Source organism: Rhinoraja longicauda, chromosome 9 (assembly GCF_053455715.1).
Source record: "Rhinoraja longicauda isolate Sanriku21f chromosome 9, sRhiLon1.1, whole genome shotgun sequence".
NCBI lineage: Eukaryota > Metazoa > Chordata > Chondrichthyes > Rajiformes > Arhynchobatidae > Rhinoraja > Rhinoraja longicauda.
The window spans coordinates 55793064-55812997 of record NC_135961.1 but is presented as its reverse complement, the minus strand read 5'-3'; the positions used below and the strand labels follow the sequence as shown (position 1 = coordinate 55812997).

At 42.6% G+C, this 19934-nt stretch overlaps 1 protein-coding gene across 6 annotated transcripts in view; it reads right to left on the bottom strand.

The window, feature by feature from the left end:
- usta (uronyl 2-sulfotransferase a) overlaps positions 1 to 19934 on the bottom strand; it is a 70621-nt gene that overhangs the window by 17673 nt on the left and 33014 nt on the right. For all 6 annotated transcript variants that reach the window (XR_013547652.1, XM_078405534.1, XM_078405535.1 and 3 more), the window contains 4 exons: positions 18324 to 18403; positions 15375 to 15528; positions 10402 to 10499; positions 7952 to 8109 (listed from right to left, as the gene is read on the bottom strand). Coding sequence is in view for 5 of the 6 variants with exons in the window: in XM_078405534.1 (XP_078261660.1) it covers positions 7952 to 8109; positions 10402 to 10499; positions 15375 to 15528; positions 18324 to 18403 (490 nt within the window). In the remaining variant the exon portion in view is untranslated. The remainder of the gene's footprint in view (positions 1 to 7951; positions 8110 to 10401; positions 10500 to 15374; positions 15529 to 18323; positions 18404 to 19934) is intronic.

Genomic DNA, 19934 nt, shown 5'->3' with positions numbered 1-19934 from the left:
GCCTGCTCCAAATTCAAGGACTATATCCTGGGCACTTGCTTCACTGTTGAAACGGACCACCAGCCTCTGGTTACCATCCTCAATAAGCCGATACACGTGGCCTCCTCCCGGCTCCAGCGCATGATGCTCCAGCTACAACGTTTTACTTTCACCGTGGTTTATCGAAAGGGCAAGGACATGTTTGTTGCTGATACGCTGTCTCGGGCGCCCCTCCCATCCACAACCCGACATCCATACGAGGCGTCCGATCTGATAGTCCTAAACGTCAATTTCGTGCCCTCCAGTCAGTTGAAGTCCCTGGCCAAGCACACGGCAGCTGACGCTTCGCTACAACAGCTGGCCGCGATCATCAAACGGGGCTGGCCAGGCCGCCGTTCTTCCCTGCCGGCCGCAGCTGTGCCTTACTTCCTGGTTCGTGACGAGTTGGTGCTGCGTGAGGGTGTGATTGTGAAGGGGCACAAGGTGGTGGTGCCCGCAGCACTACAAGAACAATATTTCGAAACTGCTCATCGTGGCCATCCCGGGGCCGAAGCGACCCTTTCCATCGCTCAGAGTCAGTTCTTCTGGCCTGACATGCCTCGCTATTTCCGAGATAGAGTCTCCGCGTGCCCTACCTGCAACAGCCTCGCTCCACAGCAACAGCGGCAGCCGCTCCTGCAGCAGCCAGCCCCTAACCTGCCCTGGTCCGCGCTGGCAACCGACATCTTCGAATGGCACGGAAAGCACTTTCTGGTGCTAGTTGACTCTTACTCCAGCTGGTTTGAAGTTGACCAGCTCCACTCCCTATCTTCCTCCGCGGTCATCGAGAAGCTACGCCGCCACTTTGCCACCTTCGGGTCCCCAGCCAGCATGCAATCGGACAACGGCAGCCAGTTCACCAGCGCCGAGTTCCGTGCTTTTGCTGAACGGTGGAATTTTCGGCACTACACCAGCAGCCCGGAATACCCGCAGAGCAACGGCCTGGCCGAGCGCGCGGTCCGCAGCGCTAAAGGACTGTTGGAACGTTGCCGCCTGTCCCGCTCCGACATTTACCTGGCCCTGCTGAACCTCCGCAACATCCCCCGCGATCATGCCCTGGGTTCCCCGGCTCAGCGTCTCATGTCCCGTGTCACGCGGCCCACGGTCCCGGTGTCTCAACAGTCCCTGTCTCCCTCTGCCCTTAAACCTGCCTTAGTCCGGAAACGCATTGCCCGCAGACACGGTATTCAGAAGCGCTCCCACGACGAGTCCTGCCGTGTCCTCCGCCCTCTTCTTCCCGGCCAGGTCGTCCGTATGAGGTCCATTTCTGGCCGCTCCAGACTGGCCGTGGTCGTCGGTTCTGCTGGCTCCCCCCGTTCGTACCTGGTCAACCATGACGGCAAGGTGTACCGCCGGTCCCGCCAGCATCTCCGGCTCGTGAACGAGCCCATCCCTCCCCCGGCGGCTCCGTATGCCCCTCCACTGCCACTTTCGCGGCCCAGTGACTTGCCCGCTCCTCTGGCCCCCCCCCCCCCCCCCCTGGTCCTTCTCCTGTCCGTCTTCCGGCTGCGGTCCCGTTTTCTCCGGCTTCCTCGCCCTCCTCCTCCTCCTCGCCGCCCCCCCCGCTGCCTTCATCGCCCAGGGGTTCTCCCGTCCGTAGCCCACCCCGTGCCCCGGCACCGTCCCCGCTTGTTCCCGTCGGGGAAGGAGGTGATGGCGAGGTTCGGACCCGGTCTGGTCGCCTGGTCAGGCCGCCTGTCCGTTACGGCGATTACGTGTGATTCCGTATTCCTGTGCCTTACTGTCTGCATTTACCCTAGCGCATGAGACGTGGTCGCCCTGTCACTCACTGTTTGTTTTGTAGAGGAAGGATGTAGATGATATGTGTGTACTCCTTTAATTGATAGTGACGATGTCCATGTTAACCACTCCCTCACCGGTTGGTATAATTGTAGCTTCCCCACCCCTAGCAGGGGCTCCAGTGATCGTGACAGACCATGTGCAGCTAGGGCAGTGATATGTGTACATTAAAGTAGTTAAAGATACAATGGTGTCCGGGAATCATCTCTACAGTTAGTGGTTAATTCTTCTCAGTTGTGTGAGCTTAAAAATATCAGGACTACGAGTTCAAAGAGGCCACAAGGACTAGCAGAGGTGAGGATTTTTTAAAAACATTTTTTTGCCCATTGGCTACAATTTATTGCCCATCCCTAAACACCCTTGAGAAGTTGGCGATGAGCCACTTAAACGGTCAGTCACTTGAGTAAAGTGAAGTACCTTCCGAGAGGGCAGCGGATCTCTGAAATTCTGTAGTATTGGAGGTTGGATCATTAGATATATTTAAGTTGGTGATAGGTAAATATTTGCAAGATCGAGGAATTGAGGACACCACTATTTTCATGATGATATGCGCCAGTACGCCGTACCAACGCTTCCAAAAAGCTAAAAACTGCATTTTCAAATGTTTTTCAAATAAAAAAGTTAATGGGATAAAAAAGTTAAAAAAATAAAATTGATTAATTAAATTTGGCAGTAAACAGCTCAAGCAGCTTACAGGACAATGATCAGCCACTGACACCAACAACAAGGAACAATATGCATACTGGCACCACTTTATCTATGAAAAAAAGCACTGGTTATGGGAACTGGCATAGAAGAGTTGAGGCTAGCAGAGATCAGCCAATGGATCATGTTGAATGGCAGATCAAGTGTGAGGGGCATGGTGGCTGACTCCTGCCCCTATTTTCTTGCATCTGATAGCTAGAACAATCACATAAACAAATTTGCCAATTATTTTCAGTTGTGAGATGGGCATTACAGGCAAGGCCAGCAACACTGTCCAAACCTTGGTGCCTTTGAGGAAGATATCTTGTTGTCTGCCTGATCTGCTATCTGATGCTGCCTGATCCACTGAGTTACTCTAGAACTTTGTGTCTATCTTTGGTATAAACCAGCATCTGTAGTTCCTTCCTACACATCTTGTTGAACTACTGTGTAGGAAGGAACTACAGATGCTGGTTTACACCAAAGATAGTCACAAAATGCTGGAGTAACTCAGCAGGATAGGCAGCATCTCTGGAGAGAAGAAATGGGTGACTTTTCCAGTCGAGACTAGAAACGTCACCTATCATTCCCTCCAGAGATGCTGCCTGTCCCACTGAGTTACTCCAGCGTTTTGTGTCTTCCTTTGTTGAACTACTACTTTCTTTCTGATGAAGCTACTGGACAGGAAGTTCCAGAAAATGCACCTAGCACAGGAAGTTTTTCGACATTAAGGGAAGCGTATCATTTAGGATGAGTGAAAGGAAGTGGCAATGAGGAAATTTATCAGCTATTATACAACTGAAGAGCAGAGCATGACCAACTGGGCTACTCTTGCTTCTATGTTCCTATAAAATGATTATTTTAAAAACAAATCTCAAAAACCTTGAACTGCCCACCCACTGCTCATTGAGCTTCCCTTGATTTCATTCCAGATAGGCGGAAGAAGGACCCTTCTAACCTTTCAAATTTGAGCTATGATTTCTTTAATATTTACTCAAAATTGTTAAGCTTTACCAATAAACTACTTGTGGCTGGATTGAAAGGCCTTCCGGGAAATTGCGCGTAAAATAAAATGACATAGATCCAACTATCCAGTCTGTGACTTTATCTGGATCCAAGACAACATTTCTGCTCTCCGTATATTTGATCCCATGCCACCAAGTAAGTGTCCTGAAATTACAAGCCAGCAATCTTCAATAGCATTTAACGCAACTCCTTTTAAAGCTGCAACTCTCCTCTCCAGAGATGCTGCCTGACCTGCTGAGTTACTCCAGCATTTTGTGATACCTTCAAATCCACCACCATTCTATTATAACACCAGCTCCAAAATGCTGGAGGTGAGGACAAAGTTATTTCTAATTTTTAACTACAATCAACTCTTTCAGACTTTTGGTTGGTATTCACTGTCCCCGAAATACGAAGCTTTTCAACTTTGTACTTTCATTACATCCCAATGTACAGCAACACACCCAAAAACCTGAAGTCCCATTGGATCGGCTCACTTTTTATCCTTGTTATGTGCAGGCTTGCTCTCTGTGTACCCGTGAGGTTGACCATGTATCACTCGGAGTGTGGGTTGGCAGTGCGGCAAGAGCCAAGGTCAAAGGAAGCTAAAGCATATCAGCACTCCGGACCCCAGCTAAGAGCCCGAACTCTGGTTGCAGACCTGGTTAACAGAGCAGCACAAGCTTAAATCCACCAGGATCTGGTTCCAATGCTCGCTTTAAACTTACCGATTCAGTGAAAAAAATTATACGTGTAACATGTTAAAAAAAAAAAGAGAGGTAAAGGTGTGTTTGGATAATAGAAGTAACATTTAATAGTCTGGAAATGTCCTCAGGGTGCAGGATTATCAGAGTTTTGATGTAATAAATTCTTTCAGCATATTATTTTATACATAACCTCATTCCCCAGGGTCTTGTCACTCTTCAATGAATGCTTTCTAATGCATTTTACATTTTTTTGGCGTTACTTATATTTCTCTCTATCTCCACTGTAAATATCATTTCTGAAAGAAAGCCTTTGCTACTGCGTAGGCTCAGCAACTTAATACATACATTAGTACTGTACCAATGCCACAGTGTCAAACAGAAACTTTACTGTAGTTAACGTGAAGCATGACACGACTTGTTCTTAACTTCAAAAAAAGGGGAAAAATAAACATTCTATCTGTGGCATACTCTATAAACTATAGTACGGGTTTATAAAAAGTACTTGTTAAGTTTTAGCAAGAGACAACATAAACTTACATTCTTTCCAGAACTATTAACACATTTTCTCCTCAGGCACAAATACCAGCTTCTTGATACTTCCAAACCTGGAACTATTGCCTCTGATATAATATTTAGATATGATTTACGATGGCACAAGAACTGCCTCATGCAAGTCAATGTACAATGATTCATGAGATATCTGGCAAACTGGAAGCCCTTCTTTCACATATAACTCACTTAAAAGGGCCGTCATACACAAGACATACTGACTTACAATTATGCAGATAAATAGGCCCTTCGGCCCACCGGGTCCGCACCGACCAACGATCCCCACATATTAACACTATCCTACATACACAAGGGACAATTTTTACATTTACCAAGCCAATTTACCTACATACCTGCACCTATTCGTCTTTGGAATGTGGGAGGAAACCGAAGATCTCGGAGAAAACCCACGCAGGTCACTGGGAGAACGTACAAACTCCGCATAGACAGCACCCGTAGTCGGGTTCGAACCCGGGTCTCCGGCGCTGCAAGCGCTGTAAGGCAACAACTCTACCACTGCACCACTGTAAGGCAACAACTCTACCACTGCCCTTACATGGGGTGGTCAAAACTGATCTTTTGATTCTGTATACGGAGACATTTAATCATGATGAATGAAGGCACATACTGTTTTTTCCTTCAATAGCTTAATCCCCAGATCAGGTTGGGCTATTGTGGTCAATTCCTGCATTATAAAACTTTTGAATTATCAGGCAATTTAATTCAACTAATTCTGAAAAGGATGTTGTTGTAGAGACATTCTCGCATGTCAAATTCAGACCATCCTATTAAAATATTGGACTTCCTTTTCCAAGAACACCACTTCTCCAACTCAATATTTGCTCTCCTGCAAGAGCAAGTTTTAATTACTTCGTCGAGGAGCTGCTTCATCATCTGGTGTCAGCTTTCGTCTGATTTATGCTCCTGTGAAGAGCCACGCAACATTAAAGAAATGCTTAAGATTTACGGTGCCAAAAGTGTGATGAAAATGTAGATTATCACCAACAAAAATATTATCCTGAGCGGGAGAGAGAACACAGGTTGTCTTTTGCTCAAACTTTTTTTTAACTCTACAATTAGCTTCAATTTGTGTCGGCTGGGAATGTATCACATAAATGAACTTGCCATTTATTCTTCATTTTCATTTGAGGGCTCTGGGTGTCCATGTTCAGCTTGCAGAATCTTGCAACTCAAATCAACTACTTACTTGGCTCATCATTTCTCATTGTTGAAAACTGATATTTTAAAATACGATATGCATTCTCCTCAATATAACCATATAACCACATTAGGCAGGAAATGGTTTTGGGTAGACTGATGGGACTGAAGGCTGATAAATCCCCAGGGCCTGATGGTCTGCATCCCAGAGTACTTAAGGAGGTGGCTCTAGAAATAGTGGAAGCATTGGAGATCATTTTTCAATGTTCTATAGATTCAGGATCAGTTCCTGTGGATTGGAGAATAGCAAATGTTATCCCACTTTTTAAGAAAGGAGGGAGAGAGAAAACAGGTAATTATAGACCAGTTAGTCTGACATCAGTGGTGGGGAAGATGCTGGAGTCAATTATAAAAGACGAAATTGCTGAGCATTTGGATAGCAGTAACGGGATCATTCCGAGTCAGCATGGATTTACGAAGGGGAAATCATGCTTGACAAATCTACTGGAATTTTTTGAGGATGTAACTAGGAAAATTGACAAGGGAGAGTCAGTGGATGTGGTGTACCTCGACTTTCAGAAAGCCTTCGACAAGGTCCCACATAGGAGATTAGTGGGCAAAATTAGGGCACATGGTATTGGGGGTAGGGTACTGACATGGATAGAAAATTGGTTGACAGACAGAAAGCAAAGAGTGGGGATAAATGGGTCCCTTTCGGAATGGCAGGCAGTGACCAGTGGGGTACCGCAAGGTTCGGTGCTGGGACCCCAGCTATTTACGATATACATTAATGACTTAGACGAAGGGATTAAAAGTACCATTAGCAAATTTGCAGATGATACTAAGTTGGGGGGTAGTGTGAATTGTGAGGAAGATGCAATAAGGCTGCAGGGTGACTTGGACAGGTTGTGTGAGTGGGCGGATACATGGCAGATGCAGTTTAATGTAGATAAGTGTGAGGTTATTCACTTTGGAAGTAAGAATAGAAAGGCAGATTATTATCTGAATGGTGTCAAGTTAGGAGGAGGGGGAGTTCAACGAGATCTGGGTGTCCTAGTGCATCAGTCAATGAAAGGAAGCATGCAGGTTCAGCAGGCAGTGAAGAAAGCCAATGGAATGTTGGCCTTCGTAACAAGAGGAGTTGAGTATAGGAGCAAAGAGGTCCTTCTACAGTTGTACCGGGCCCTGGTGAGACCGCACCTGGAGTACTGTGTGCAGTTTTGGTCTCCAAATTTGAGGAAGGATATTCTTGCTATGGAGGGCGTGCAGCGTAGGTTCACTAGGTTAATTCCCGGAATGGCGGGACTGTCGTATGTTGAAAGGCTGGAGCGATTGGGCTTGTATACACTGGAATTTAGAAGGATGAGGGGGGGGTCTTATTGAAACATATAAGATAATTAGGGGATTGGACACATTAGAGGCAGATAACATGTTCCCAATGTTGGGGGAGTCCAGAACAAGGGGCCACAGTTTGAGAATAAGGGGTAGGCCATTTAGAACGGAGATGAGGAAGAACTTTTTCAGTCAGAGGGTGGTGAAGGTGTGGAATTCTCTGCCTCAGAAGGCAGTGGAGGCCAGTTCGTTGGATGCTTTCAAGAGAGAGCTGGATAGCGCTCTTAAGGATAGCGGAGTGAGGGGGTATGGGGAGAAGGCAGGAACGGGGTACTGATTGAGAGTGATCAGCCATGATCGCATTGAATGGCGGTGCTGGCACGAAGGGCTGAATGGCCTACTCCTGCACCTATTGTCTATTGTCTATTGTCTATAACAATCACAGCACGGAAACAGGCCCGTTCGGCCCTACCAGTCCACGCCGACCACTTTCTCTGACCTAGTCTCATCTACCTGCTCTCTATAAAAACCCCACAAATTATTCCCACATTTTCCAGGCAGAGTGAAAATTGATAAAGAGCTAGTAGTGTGTAGGTTTGCAAAATTTGCACAGAACTAATTCCACATTAAATATACATCTGTGTAGAAACATTCAAGTATAATGAGGTTCGTTAGATTAAAAACAGTGACAAGATTACCTGTACTGTGATAAAGAGTACTGGCATCTTTAAAGTAATGAGGTAAGAATCGTTCTAGTAAAAGAAGGACGTCTTCAAGCTCTTCTAGAATTCCTACAAGTAGGTAATTCTGATTCATGTTCTCTTTAGCTCTCTGCAGAGCCCATTCCCCTGGGTCCCTATAAAAGGAAGTAATGACAATGAATTAAAGCATAAAGAGAACAGTGCATTAATACCTAGATTGAATATTAGTTTGAAAATTGAGTCACTGTAATTAACAAAACAAAAAAAGTACAAACAGGCTACACTGCCCATGTCTCCATCATGGTGATTTTTTTTTTGCAGGTTAAAAAGTTATGTATATTCCTGGAAATCCACAGGTTGATGTTTTCTATAATGGATTGGAAATTTTAGATTGCAAGATTAGGTCAGATGGAAATCATAGTAAAAAAGACGGAAACAGGCCCTTCAGCCAATCAAGCTGCCCATAATGCACACATATGAAAGGTCTGGGTAGAGTGGATGTGGAGAGGATGTTTCTACGACCAGAGGACATAGCCTTAGAATAAAACGGACGTGCCTTTAGGAAGGAGATGAGGAGGAATTTCTTTAGTCAGATGGTGGTGAATCGTTGGAATTCATTGCCACAGAAGACTGTGGAGGCTGTCAATAGATATATTTTAAGGCAGAGGTTGATATATTCCTGATTAGTATGGGTGTCAGGCGTTATGGGAGAAGGCAGGAGAATAGGGCTGAGAGGGAAAGATAGATCAGTCATTATTGAATGATGGAGTAGATTGATGAGTCAAATGGCCTAATTATACTCCTATCACTAATGAACATGAACATTTACACAAATTTTACATTCATGCTATGACATTCTTCCCTACACAATCTGCGAAGGCAAAGTAACCTACAATCCACACATCCTTAAGACATGGGTGGAAACTGGAGCACATGGAGGAAAAGCTTGCAATCAGAGGGAGAACATGCAACACCACAAAGACAGCATGTGTTTTGCTCAAACACTAATAATGTGCTCACTCCCCCACTACATATTCAACAACAGGATTTAAGTGAGATAGACACAAAGTGCTGGAGTAACAGTGGGTTAAGCAGCATCTCTGGAGAAAAAGGATGGGTGATGTTCTGGGTCGGAATCCTTTTTCTTCAGAGTTGCTACCTGAGCCGCTCAGTTACTCCAGCACTTTGTGTCCATCTTCGGAATCTGCAGTTCCTTCCTACACAGGATTTAGATGAGTCTCCTTTTTTCCACCACGAGCTTTATTTAAGACACTGATAATTAGTTGAGAAGTGGTTCGTACTATCAATCTTCAACCTGCCTCTGTTGATTATACAGCCAAGTACTGCTGTCATGGTCAACCCTCAATTCATGGTCAGAATTAATCTGATTTATTCTAGTCGAGCATCTCCATTCAAGTCACCGGCTCTCTTCAAACCTTTCTTCATAGCTCAATCCCTTAAACACAAGGGATTAGTACTCCCTCCACAGCTTGGGGAGCTTTCATGCGTCTCATGACAGGAAGTGTTCAAGGGATGCCAGGCCAGAGCATAAAATGGCAGCCACAGAACTGAATGCCACTGACTGAAAAAGCAGCCCAGCATGGTTTTCATCACTAATCCTCTTATATGACAGTGTACACGAGTATAAAGTCCATCATCAATCCTTAGCCTACCACCTTCTCATTTAGCCTTTGTGATACTATTTCTTCTTTTTCTATGCTTTTTTGTTTTGTTTATAAGCAAAGATGACTATCTCCCACAGTCCAGCTCACTTACCTGGTTCTATCTGTAACCCAAGCGACACTGATATTATTGGAATATGGGACGGATATTAGGCCAATTACTCCCTTGAATCTGTTCCATCATTTAATGATAGCATGGCTAACTCTATATCCTGCTTTTTTTATGCTCCCACTTCTATCAATTGCTTTGTTTGACAAATATCCATCAGATCTCAGAGTTAAAATAAACAACTGTCATTTGCATCAAACTTATTGCTGAACAGAAGTATTTCATATCTTAAAAAATATTAAGATTAAAAAGACTACTTGTCCACCTCTGTCTCCTGCTCTTCACCCACTCTTCTTATCAAAATTTCAGATCAAAATTTTGTGTTTAACTCCGTGAACTTCATCTTAAATTCACCATAATTTATAGGGAACTTTATAAATTTTCTTCAGAAAATGTAAATAACATTTATAGATAGTAGTCAACTATAACCAACTATCTTAATCACTTCAAAAAGCTTAATCAGTATTTCTTCTTGTACCTTCAGTACCCTCCATTCACACTTCATTCATTTCAACTTGCCAATATCAATCAATCAGTATAATTCTTTGGGATCCCTGCCTCAATCTATTGTGACCCATTTATTCAACCATCAATGTTAATCAATCTAAGCGGTGGGAAGGTATGTTATTTTAAAAAAAATACTGAATTTATCTCACCTGCATTTGGGATGCTGCCCACAAAAATATGGGATAATGTAGAATACCCTTGGGTTGTTGCATTCAGCATAATTTTCTAAAATGCAATCATTGATATCCTGCAGGGAAAGGATAAAAGGTTACAAATGAAGCAATGCGGAATCGTTGAATAACACACATCGCAGGTCAATGCTATTAAGTGTCTTGCCTCAGTGGTGTTTCTGGGGGGGGGGGGTTGTTATCAAATTGACCCATTTCCTAGCACTTTCCCAATGTTTTGCAAATTCTTCCCATCAATCTGTTTTGAATTGTTTTCATAACCCCTTCAGGCATTGCATTCTAAATCATAGTGACATGCAAGGCTAAAACTATTTATTTGCGTCACCTCTGATTTTTCAGCAAGTATCTTCAAATTGAGAGTGGGTAGTAATTCTCCTCTGACCAGAAAGTTTCCCTTAATTACCAAAAGCATTCACAATGCCTTACTTTTCCTCTTACAACTCCAGCTTCTCCGAAGCTTCGACATCCTTTCTGAAGACCAGAACTGACCACAGCATTCGAATTGAGGCCAATGTACACTTTGGCTACAACAGCAACTTTTAAATAACAAAACTGGTTTCTTTACTGACATCATATATAAATGTAATTTTTTTAAAGTAAATATCTATATTGACTTAAATGTCTGAAAGATTTTCATTGAGTTTTATACATTTTGAATCCTTTTTAAAAATAATTATTGGATATATAAAATACACAGTAATATAGTACTATAATATAGTATATTACTATATTAAAAATACATTATTATATTACACAGTAATATAGTAATATAGAATGAGTACTTGTATCTTATCTTACTGCCTTGAAAGCATTCAAATCACGATTAGAAGTGAAATATATATATTTTTTAAATTATTTGTTCAAATGATGTTGGCATCGTTGGCATGATAATCAGCAATATATTCCCCATACTTGAACAGAGTGCCTTTTGACTACACTGTCAACTAATGCACTGCAGGTCGGGTGGTGCATGACTTTACTCACATCAATGAAAATTGATTGTACATAAACAAAGTCAATTTATTCAGTAAACAGTCTATTTAAAGAGTGAAGGAAATGGAAATAACAAACTACAGCAGTTTTTCCTCAGTAAAAGAGGTTATTTCATCAGAAAAATGCAGTGTAATTATGTGCATGAATCTGCAATATGTCATTAACAGACAGGGAGTACTCGACAGGGAGTGGTATTATCACGGTATGCAGTTATATCCCAATTCTCTTCTGAACACAAGAGATAGGAGCAGGAGTAGGCCATCCAGTCCTTCAAACCTATTGCACCTTTCAACAAGAGCTAATCTTCTACCTCAGTGTCAAATTCAAGCACAATCACCATATCCCTTGTTTCCTTAATTCCCAGAAATATATCCATTTCCATTTTGAATGATATAATGAGTGAATCCCTATGTCAAGTCAAGTCAAGTTTATTTGTCACATACACATACAAGATGTGCAGTGAAATGAAAGGTCACCCACAGTCCAGCAATAGAGCAATAAAAATAAACAATTTCACACACAATTACAACCAACACAAAAAAAAAAAAAAAAAAAAAAAAAGAAACATCCGTCACAGTGAGTCTCCTCCAGTCATCTCCTCACTGTGATGGAAGGCCAGAATGTATTTTCTCTTCCCCTGCCGTCTTCTCCCACGGTCAGGCTGTTGAAGTTGCCACGTAAATTAATCCTAATCACACAAAACAATATCCAAAATGGCTTTTTCCATTGTTGGTTCCTTTAACATATTGATCTAGAAAAGTATGTTTTTCTAGATCTCGAAAAGTATATACTCCATTAAATCACCATCCTTTTTATTAGGCCAGACTTGATTGTTCAATTTATATATAAACCCAATGTCACCCACGTCACCATTATACGGGTCTCCAATTTCTGTCACACCCTATATTACAACCACAATTTGATGATCTATATTAGTTTCTTTTTGTAAAGTTTAACCTAAATGGTTAAGTCCAGGTACATTTTGAGAACTTAAACCTCAAGAGAGGTATCAGCCATGATTATAAATTGCTGAACATATGTGATTCAGTAGACTAGAATAAGAACAAAGGGCACATTGTGTCAGAGACTGGCTGAGGAAGGGTCTTGGCCTGAAACGTCCATGTTCTCCAGGAATGCTGCCTGACCCACTGAGTTACTCTAGCACTTTGTGTCTTTTTTTGGTAAACCAGCATCTGCAGTTCATTGTTTCCACATTAGAACAAAGGGCCTTGTATTAGGATATGGGCATACAAACAGATGCAGGCCATTCAACTACGCGAGACAGCCATCATATCATCTCATGACTTCTCTGCATTCAAACACTTTTATCAACAGATCCTTTGCACGCACAGCCCTTTCAGGAGAGAGTTCTTCAGATTATCTGAAGGGTGTCAGATGAGGAAAAGGGGAGGTGCAACAAGACCTGGGTGTGCTTGTAAATCAGTCACTGAAAGTGAGTATGCAGGTAATATGGGCAAAGCATGTGTCATCAAATAAAATTGAAACTTTTTTTTTTGTTAAAATAGCTCCACCCTCCTCCCCGCACAGAAAATGTGCTAGAAAAATCCACAACTCTTTGAGAAAAAATAACTTAGAAATATTCAGATATGGGGAGTGAACCCAAGTTGGTAACCACTGTAGGCAAGATAAGCTGAATGGCTTCCTGTTTCACCAAACCAGTTTATTAGCTGAAAAAAGTTACAAAGTGCTGAAATCATTCAGTGGGTTGGACAGCATCTCTGGGGGGTCATAGATAATTGACTTCACCTGTCCATGTTCTCCAGAGATGCTGCCTGACCCGCTAAGTTACTTCAGCACTTTGTGCTTTTTTTTGTAAACTAGCATTTGCAGTTCCTTGTATATCCTGTTTATTAGGTGTGTTGCTATTACAGTCTCCAACCTATGTGCAGAATTAAACACTGGCGATGAATGAGACATGCTTCAAGTTCAAATCTCACACTAGAATCATTGGCGCAGTTGTAGAGTTACTGCCAGAGACCCGGGTGTAATCCTGACCATGGATGCTAACTGTCCGGAGTTTGTACGTTCTGCCCGTGATCGTGTAGGTTTTCTCCGAGACCTTCGGTTTCCTCCCACACTCCAAAGATGTACGTGTTTGTAGGTTAATTGGTTTGGTATGAATGGAAAATTGTCCCTAGTGTGTATAGGGTGGCGATAATGTGAGGGGATCGCTGGTCGGTACGAACAGTGGGCTGAAGGGCCCGTTTCCGCGCTGTATCTCTAAACTAAACTAGGATTTTGAGTTCATGCATCATGGCTCGCACTCCAGTACTGCATAATGCATTTTTCAGATGAGACAAAGCATCTACACTCTCAGGTGTTTGTAAAAGATTCTATGGTACCATTCCAAGAACAGCTGACTTTCCCCAATTGTCCTGCCCAATAATTTCTCCTACAAACTTAGTATAATAGATATAGTTGGGCCCAAATTTCTGCGGGCCTCTCCTGGGGCAAACCTCCCCCAACTGACGATCATGCAGGCCCGGGCATCCCTCTCCAACTCACGTAGCCCTTTGCCGGGTGGGGAGTGTCTCCCGGGGCCGTGGGCGGGCGAGGGGGGACAGGGAAGGGGAGAGGGTAGCACTCACCTCGGCCCCATGCCGCCAGCACTGCAGCCAGAACGCAGTGTGGACCCAAAGCATCTCCTCCATTGGTCCAGCACCCTCCCTTCCCTCCACCCCCCACCCCACCTCCCACTCGCCCCCTCCCCTCTCCACCACTCCCTCCCTCCCCTTCCCCCCCTACCCCTCCACTCCCCACACCACTCCCCCCTCCCCTTCCCCACCCCCACTCCCTCCTCCTCCTCCCCACCTCCCCTCAGGCCCAGCAACCCTACCGATCCGTGCACCCCATAGCGAGCGGGGAACGACCCCGGGGCCATGACCGGGGCTGCAACCCAACCGATCCGTGGACCTGTTGGCGGCGAAAGCCACTTACCTGTGCCCCGTGCGTGCAGCGCTGATCGGTGGCGAGCGGCGGGAACGGCAAACATGAGCTGGTCCGTGGGCGGGCGGGCTGTGGGCGAAGCGCGGGAAGAACGGTTGCAGCGCCCTTCCCCCACCCACGTGGGGCGCACACCAATTGGGCATCGCTCTTGATCGAATCCCTTTTTTAAAAAATGAGCGGCGTTCCCCCCACGTGGGACCCAGACCAATCAGACGTCGAGTTGGATAGAAGGAAAATTTAAAATATTTTTTTTAAATGGGCGGCGCTCCCCGCACGTGGGACGTCACTCTGGTGGGTCCCGCCCCCGGCCGTCATCGTGAGCCTCCCTCCCTCATTGGCAGTCATTGTGACGTCACACGCTGAACGTGGCAAGAAATCGTTTTTAAGGGAATTATAAACTTTAAAAATATAAGACCAATTTGAATGAAACTTGGTTGAAAGGGTCACCAAGACAAAGGTGAGTAAGGTGGTCCTAAAATTGTAGCACTATCGTGTGTTGGGGGCACAAAAACACAGCTAATAACAAACATCTCCTAACATATGGCGGTGCTGGCTCGAAGGGCCAAATGGCCTCCTTCCTGCACTTATTTTATATATATACACATCGACAAATAACAAACACACAGAGAGTTTTAGTAATATATATAGATTGTTATCTTATGACCATTGATGAAACTTCACCATGCGTCAGTAAGCTGTCACACTTCCTACTGTGACTGCACGTTGAAAGTGCCTTGTTGGTTGGAATGCCCCTTGGGAGATCCTGAGGCTGTGAAGGTTACTGTAGTCGTAGAGCTTTCAGTCTCTTCAAAAAGTTGGCAATGATTTTTGCTGTTTTAGATGCCTCCACACAAAATATGAATTGGCAATAATTTTTGCTGTTTTACATAATTTGACACATAATACAAATCTATCAACTTGGTAAGCTGCAACAGAACTAAAGCAAGAAAATCCTGTGATAGAAACAAATTTACCAGGTATCGTTCTTCATCTTTCATCCCTGGTGTTCGAATTTGATGATTTTGTTCAGATCGCCAATCCCCAAATCGTCGAAAGAAATAGTTTGACACAAACCGATTAATTGGATCTCTGATTATGTTGATATGTACAGGCTGCTCCAATCCAAATCTAAAATATGCATCATAATTGATAGAATTAACCCAAGCCTTACAAGTCTTAAATGTCATCAAAAATCAGAACAAACACTTAATTGCAAAACAGTAACATCCATTGTAATTTCTTGTGAACCACTGTGCATAAATTTAATACATTGATGTAACAACCAAATCCCGAAGCTATCTGCTGACAATCAAAAATGTATTCTATGATCGGTGCTAGTTTCTTATCAAAACTTTCAATGAAAGAACAATAGTAGTGCCTTATGCACCCATTAGAAAGACTATTTTCACTAGAATCAAGCTACAAATATTCCTCAGTATATCATCTTGAACCTAGAAGATGTGATTGAATAAAGAATATCGTGCATTATCTTACACAATGCTCTAAAGACATAATGATCAGCAGCTCAGCAACCGAAATACTGTGACTTGTGCAATGTCGTTATTTTTGGAATCAAAGCACAGTAGGATGTTATTTGGCCCACTATGCCCAGATTAAACCTTCCATTCTGTTGCCACATGTTTTGCATTGTCAAAATATTTATCCAAATTCCTTTTGAAAATGATATCTAAATCAACTTCTACCTTGCTTTCACGCCATGTGTTCTAGATCTTGCGCATTTTTGGCAAGTACCTGAAAAATTTGTTTTAGATTTGTATGTATGTCCAACAAATAGAGGATGATTGATGAAACGTGCTTCTTGTTGACGGTAACACAGCTGCAGAAAAAGTCTCTCTCAATAGACTTTTAAGACATCTTGTATATTCAATTTCTTTGAAATGTCACCTAAGTGCCACATGATAACAAATACTGCTACAGCACTAAATCGTCAACATTATACTTTTTTTAATGAACAATTATGGAGGATAGAATTTCAAGTCGGAATTTCCTGCCTCAATTTCATAAACATGCAGACTTATGAAAATGAAACTGTTTCATTCCGTTAGCTTAGTGGGAGCATGTTCATTTCTAAGTCAGTAGGTCATGGATTTGAGCTCCACTACAAAGACTGGAACACAAAATTCCGCCTGCTCAGAGGCCACATCATCATTCTGGTGAGAAGTCTCCTGCCTTCTCAAAGGATCCTGGCAGCATTATTTAAAGAAGGACAGTATGTTATTATGCGTTTCATTGTAACTTACAATGAAACCACAGCGCAGTTATATAACAATAAGGAGCCAAGTGATACGTGTTGCTGAATCTCAACAGAAGTGTTGTTAATTTACCTTCACCTCAGGCCAGAAAGTGACTGGATTTACTGAATTGATTGCCTTTTGTTGAATTGGCAGCTGGAATCTTCCAGGCGTTGCCTCAGCAACTGGCCTCTGCAAGTCACCCAGAGTGCACTGAGATTTTTCAGCAAAGCACACCTGTCGAACTGAGTGGTGAAAGGCTTCTGGTTGAGTGAGAGCCCTGGGAAGCAATAGGCTCTCGAGTTCAGCCTTGGTCTCAGGTCGGAGGAAAGGGTGGATATTATCAAATTAAATTCTACTCTAAGAATTCGTCATGATTGACATTCTTGAAAAAGTTGACTTTTGCTTTCTAGTTAACATGCATCAATCAGCAAAAATATATATTTTTCCTGATGAGGCTTCTTACAAAAATGCTTTATGGTTATTTGCTCCTGATATAATTGTCCTTATACGGTCCTTGCACCCTAGTGAAAGGGCTCCTTTTGTAACAAAACAAAAACTCCTTCATAACTACAGGTCTCATTACCAGCATTATCAATAAAAACTCAGCACCCTTTCCATCTCCTTTAAATAGCTTGCAAAACCCAGGTAAATGACAAAAGATAAAATTAAACAGTTACATATATTATTCACGTTTCATCTAAAAAATGATGTTTCCATCCTGCTATCAGAGAGGGGGAAAAAAAGTATTAAAAAGAATCCTAACATACTTCTCATTCTTGATTCTATCGCTTTCCACTTTATTGTCCATCTTCCCACTCTTCCTTTCTCCAACCAATGAAGAAACAGGCTCCAATCCAATGTCACCCTTACACGTCACTGACTTCTGTTGGACTCTCTGTGGCTATCTTGTTCACTTCATTTGTTACACTCCTTTTCTAACCTGTATCCATTATTTCTCCTCTTTTTATCCTGAGCACCTTGTTGCATTAAAAGCCAGGTTCTCCACTTCTTTATAACCTACTTGTCCAGAAAAATGTTGGGCGTAGAGTGGATAATATTTCTGTACAGAGCCTTGGATTCATCATATGGAGTACAGTGACTAATCTCCATACTGCATATAAAAAGATAGAAAAGGGTACCAAAAAAGCATTACAATATCAAAAAGGACTAGTGTTTCAAAGATTGAATAGACTGGGGCTCTTTTTTATTGAAAAGGAATGAACCAAAAGGGATCTTGTAAAGTGTGAAACTCTTGTGAAAGTATTGACATGGAGAACATGTTTGCACTGGTTGTGGAATTCGAAATTAAGAGCTAGTCAATAGAAAATGCAATAGGAAATTAAGCTGAAATTTCACACAGAGGAGCTCAAGTCTGACACTTCATAACACAAAGTGCTAAAACAATAAGCAGTGACGTATTTCATGGAAATCTGAAGTGTCTCAGGCCGATACTGTCAACTTCTAAAAACAGATCTTGAATGCACAAGCTTCTGACTCAGAGGAAAGAAAACTACCAACTAGCCAAAACTGACGCTTTCGTGATACCAGAGGATTAACTATTTGTTAGTTCAAATCATTTGTGGAATTTTGTTCAGTAAAGTCCAGTATTATTAAGAATTTTTAAAATAAAAATGCCAAACATAGAAAACAGTTGGCTTGTTTTTTTACCTTGTAAAGTTGAGGAAATGGACATGTCGTGTGAACAAGTATGGTTGTTCTCCAATGCTGATGTTATTTACTAATTCCATCTGCAAAATTAAAAGGCAGTCGTTATGATACTATTTAGCTCCTAACCAAGTGCTCGCAACTTTCCCGCAGCTTTTCAATAATAATTTCATCAATAGCTTTCAGGATTGTGAGAAACACATTGGGAATACTGTTGCAGGTGCAAGGAACTCATCCTTTGGCACTTTCCTTGCTTCTCCGAACCCACTTGCCCAAATGACCAATCATTCCTTAGCCCTCAACTTTGTGTTCTGAATTCCTCAATTGTATTCCTAATAATTTGCTGACCACACAATTTCCTTTTCCTGGTACCCATTACATATGTATTGTTAATTCCTCTCTCCGATCCCTCTATCTTTAACATCGTGAAAAATTGCGCGAGCATTTCCTGCCCACACCAATTCAAGTAAATTTCAATCTAGAAATTACCATCCAAACAGGCGACTTTTAACAATCAGCAATTTGATGGAACATACAAAAAGTACGGTTGATAGAGCATGATTGATGAACAACATTTCCTGCTCAGCTAAGTCCAGTTTGGATTTTATTGGGACCACTTAACTCCAGATCTCATTGCAGCTTTGGTCCAAATACTTGCTAAATTCCAGAGGTGAGGTGAGAGGAACTGTTCCAGACATCACAAAAGGCTGCAAAACTGAAATCAATGAGCTTCAAGAGGAAAGTACTCCAATGGTTGGGAGTCGTATCTTGCTTAAAGGTAGATGCTGATGGTTGTGTAAGATCAATCATTCTAGTCCCAGGACATTGCTGTTGGAGCTCCTCAAGGCTGAGTATTAGGCCCAAGCCAGTAATTTCATTAATCACCATTCTTCTATATTAAAGTCAAAAGTGGGGTTGTTCACTGAAGGCACAGTGGTTAATTCTATTCACAACTTCCCAGAAACTGAAGTAGTTCACAGCTGTTTGCCCTGGACGACAATCAGGCATGATCTGATAGGTGGCACGCCACTAAAAAGCCAGACTACAATCAACTCCACCCAACAGGAAAGAATCCAAAGACCTATTGGTGACATTTAATGTTAATAAATTGATATGCTCTAATTATCAATATTCTGAAGGGGTCACTGTCAAAATGCACTGCAGGTACTTACCCAGGCTGCAGCAATAGCACCTCCTAAAATTGATGAACCTACTAATAATGCAGGCTAAGGGCAGCACACTCACTGGATCCTCAACTCTTAGGAGTTGCCTCCACTTTGCCAATTATCCCGAGCAGGAAATGTGTCAGTGCTCCATCATCTCTGGTTCTAAATACTAAAATTTGCCTTTCAATAAGTTTGTGAGATTAGAAGAGCTGCAGTAGTTTGGGAAGATGGCTCATCACCATCTTCTCAAGTACAATAAATGCTGTGCTTGCCGGTAGTATCTACCGCTACTGAAAAACCGGAGTACATTAAAAAAAATCATGCATCTACTCAGAAGATCAACCTGCAAACCATCTCCAACCTTATTTTCATTTCCAAAATGTTTCTCCACATTGCAGCTTCCTAAATTTATCTTCATCTTATCGAGAACTCCTTGTTTAAACCAATT